Below are 3,107 nucleotides of genomic sequence, written 5' to 3'. Positions count from 1 at the left end.
TATACATGAACCAGTAATTAATATATACACTTCACATATCAGTTTATCAGTTCATTAAGAATTCATTAGTTTCTTAAGATTAACTGATGTAAATTATAATTTTTTTTCAAAACCTAATTTTTAATTTGAGTAACACAAAATAAACTAAACTGGCCTAATATGACACTTACCAATTGAACAAAAAAGGAAAAGCCTAAACTCTATTTTAAATTGCATAAAAATATTAAGGCATGTTGAAGCGTATTACGTTATAGGAAGGAGATTGTTTAAATAAAAGTATCCCTTTGATTTTTATGTTTTTATTTTACATTCAAGGGAGGGTCGTGGTGCTAACTGTTTCCGCGTATTCACATTAATTAAGTAGTTTCAGCGATCTTACAGATAACTATAATCCCGTTGCCTTCCTTTCCAATGGCGCGTTAAATGAAAGCTATTCACCTCTCACTTCAAAGTCACATTCACGGCAATGACGCGTTAAATCAAACTCACCATCACTTCAAATTCACATTCACAGCAATTACGCGTTAAATGAAACTCACCGTCACTTCAAATTCACATTCACAGGCCAAAATCGCACGGTGTGGAAATCATGACTTCAGGAATTTTCTGTAAACATGTCATTACAAGATTCGACAGAGGCGTTGTGCTGTCAAATTAGGGAGGTTCGGCGAATGAACACACCAAGTTTCCTTCTCTTTGCTTCACGCGTTAAATGAAAGTTACACTGCAACACCTTTAAATTCACAGCACATCCAACATAGGCCGTAGAGAAATCATACGTCGAAATTTCCTTTCAGAGATAAATTTTCTGAATTGCGTCTGCGATAAGTATTCGTGTTTAATAAACGCAATCCAGTTAGCTTAGTATTGCAGTTTGCCAAGAGTTTTCCTTTGGATTTGTGGGGATTTTCATTTGAAGATAGTTTTTGGCCGACTAATGGCGATTCCCAAGACGGCAAAAGCTGATATGCAGTGGATGGAAATCGCCCCTCCGCGGAAGCTGTTTGTGAGAAGACGGCGGCCTTTCGAGAAAAAGCTGCTGCCGATAGCAGAAGAGCGTAGTCTCACCAACGGCGAGCTCATGGATGGCCTTAACTCTGCTTTTTCTGCGGTCTGTAGCTTCGAAGATGAAGGCGATAATGGAAGATTTGCGTCGGGAGAGTGTTGAAAATTTTGTTCGCGTATTTTGAAATTTTTAGATCACCAAGTTGTTACTGGGAATCGATACCTGATTTGGCCAGTCCCTCTCCGGTACCAATTTCAATTTGTATTTTATATCAAAGAATGAAATTATTTCTCTGCTGAAAGTTTTATTCGTCAAATACATTGCAAGTTCAGATCTATATGTTTTAATATTTCCCTAATGAAATTGGATTTCAAAGGAAATACAACGCGGAAAAAGGAGTGGATTGGCAATTATTTTTCCTTTTGGGCTTTCGAGTTCTTTCCATAATCTGATGGATTCTGTGTTTTCCCCTTTCTCGAGTTTCTAAAACCCGCGACATATTCTTCGGGAGGCCTCAAAAATCTTCAATAGATTGGGTCGGGGGTGTCCGATACCGTAATTCATTCTCCTTTCCTTTTGATCGGAAACCGTAACCTCATATATGTAAAAGCCTCAGGCTAATATTTTGTTTGGTTATGGAAATTTTTGGAAATTCTGGTTATATTTTGAGAAAATTTGGCAAGGAATTTTGTAAATCTAAGTTATAGTTGTTAAACTTCAAAATTTTAGTGGCTTAAGTGTTTTTGATGGTGCTGAATCCATTTTCACCATCAAAAACACGATTCCAAAACTGTCTCTACAATAATTTTTGAAATATTTTTGCCCAAATTGCCACTTTTGGCCGTCCAATTTAAAATTGTAATTCCATAATATTTATATCCTCTGGCTTAACAATGGTAAAAATTTAATTTACATGATCAGATAAAGTAATTTAATATTTAAAAATTAAATTAAATTTAATAGTAAGAATTTACATGATCTTAAAAAGTAATTTAATATTCCAATTTATTTTTTGATTTTTGAGAAATCTTTGGGTGATGATCACATGAGAACTCATTACTATTAAAGGGTCAAAGTTAAGTAAGAATGGGAATTAACAAGTAACCAAAGGGGAGAAATCAAGATAAATTAATAACCACCAAAACAAATTTTAAAACTCAAGATTCATAAAAATATATCAAACTTGTATAAAAATAAATAAATAATGATAAAAATAATAGAATAAAAAGTGATACTACATAAATAAATGAATAATTGATGAAAATGAAATAAAAATGATAAGAGCAAAGATAAACACCCAACAAGTGCTAATTTTCTAGCTATCTCCTTTCAGTCTCTATGACCTCCTGATCTGAATTTAAATAAGAATGCAACAAATTATAAATATAACCATAAATATGGATATGTAGTAGAAATAACACTTTATTTCATTAGTATCATATACTGAAATATGCTTACAAACATAATGGAAATAAGACTAGCTCGGGGGATGGTTGTTTATCAAACATAATGGAAATAAGACTACCTCGTGCGATGGTAGCTTGTCTCTAAGAAGAGATGTGGCAGCTACACGCCTCTGAATTGTGTTACAATGAGCCCTGAGGGCCTATTTATTATTGAGAAACACTAGAAAACCCCAAACATCCAAAAACCTAACCCTAGGAGATGAAACACCAAAATATGGGTCCCGTTGGGGTAAATTGGTACATAAACTTTCCGGGGTCGTAACTTTGGCATACAATCTTCATTTGACACACATGATACATCGTTAGAAAGATATATCTGAGGACTACAACTGATGACAAAAAATATCAAGATGAAGGTTTTAACCATTACCTGTGATTTTCCAAAGAAACGTCGTTTAGGGCCTCAAAACGGCTCCAGAAGTTTAGGAACGGAAAAACTGTCAAAAATAGTAAAATGTGCTACAATTTAGGAAACTGAAAAATTGAAAGAAACAATGGTTGGGGTCCAAGTGGAATAGGTGGGTGGCCACCAATATCCACTTGGATCACCTCCCTAAACTTTCAGTGATGGAAATGATCAATCCTTGCAATGACTTGAGCCTCCTCAATGTAGATGTGATGTTTTGTCTTCTACA

General features: G+C 34.6%; 1 protein-coding gene across 1 annotated transcript; it reads left to right on the top strand.

Annotated features, from left to right (window-relative positions):
- Positions 1-767: 767 nt before the first annotated feature.
- Positions 768-1,622, top strand: LOC149254733 (uncharacterized). The gene has a single exon (XM_089457072.1). The coding sequence runs from the start codon at positions 938-940 to the stop codon at positions 1,166-1,168; it is 231 nt and encodes a 76-aa protein (XP_089313198.1). The 5' UTR covers positions 768-937; the 3' UTR covers positions 1,169-1,622.
- Positions 1,623-3,107: the final 1,485 nt, after the last annotated feature.

This window comes from Pinus tabuliformis, chromosome 7, assembly GCF_031772625.1.
Source record: "Pinus tabuliformis cultivar Carrire ecotype Pingquan chromosome 7, CPIR1, whole genome shotgun sequence".
Lineage (NCBI taxonomy): Eukaryota > Viridiplantae > Streptophyta > Pinopsida > Pinales > Pinaceae > Pinus > Pinus tabuliformis.
This window is presented reverse-complemented; position numbering and strand designations above follow the sequence as displayed.

Bases quoted from the DNA above. Each gene is read 5' to 3' on its own strand.
- LOC149254733 (XM_089457072.1), top strand. From the start codon at position 938: ATGGCGATTCCCAAGACGGCAAAAGCTGATATGCAGTGGATGGAAATC.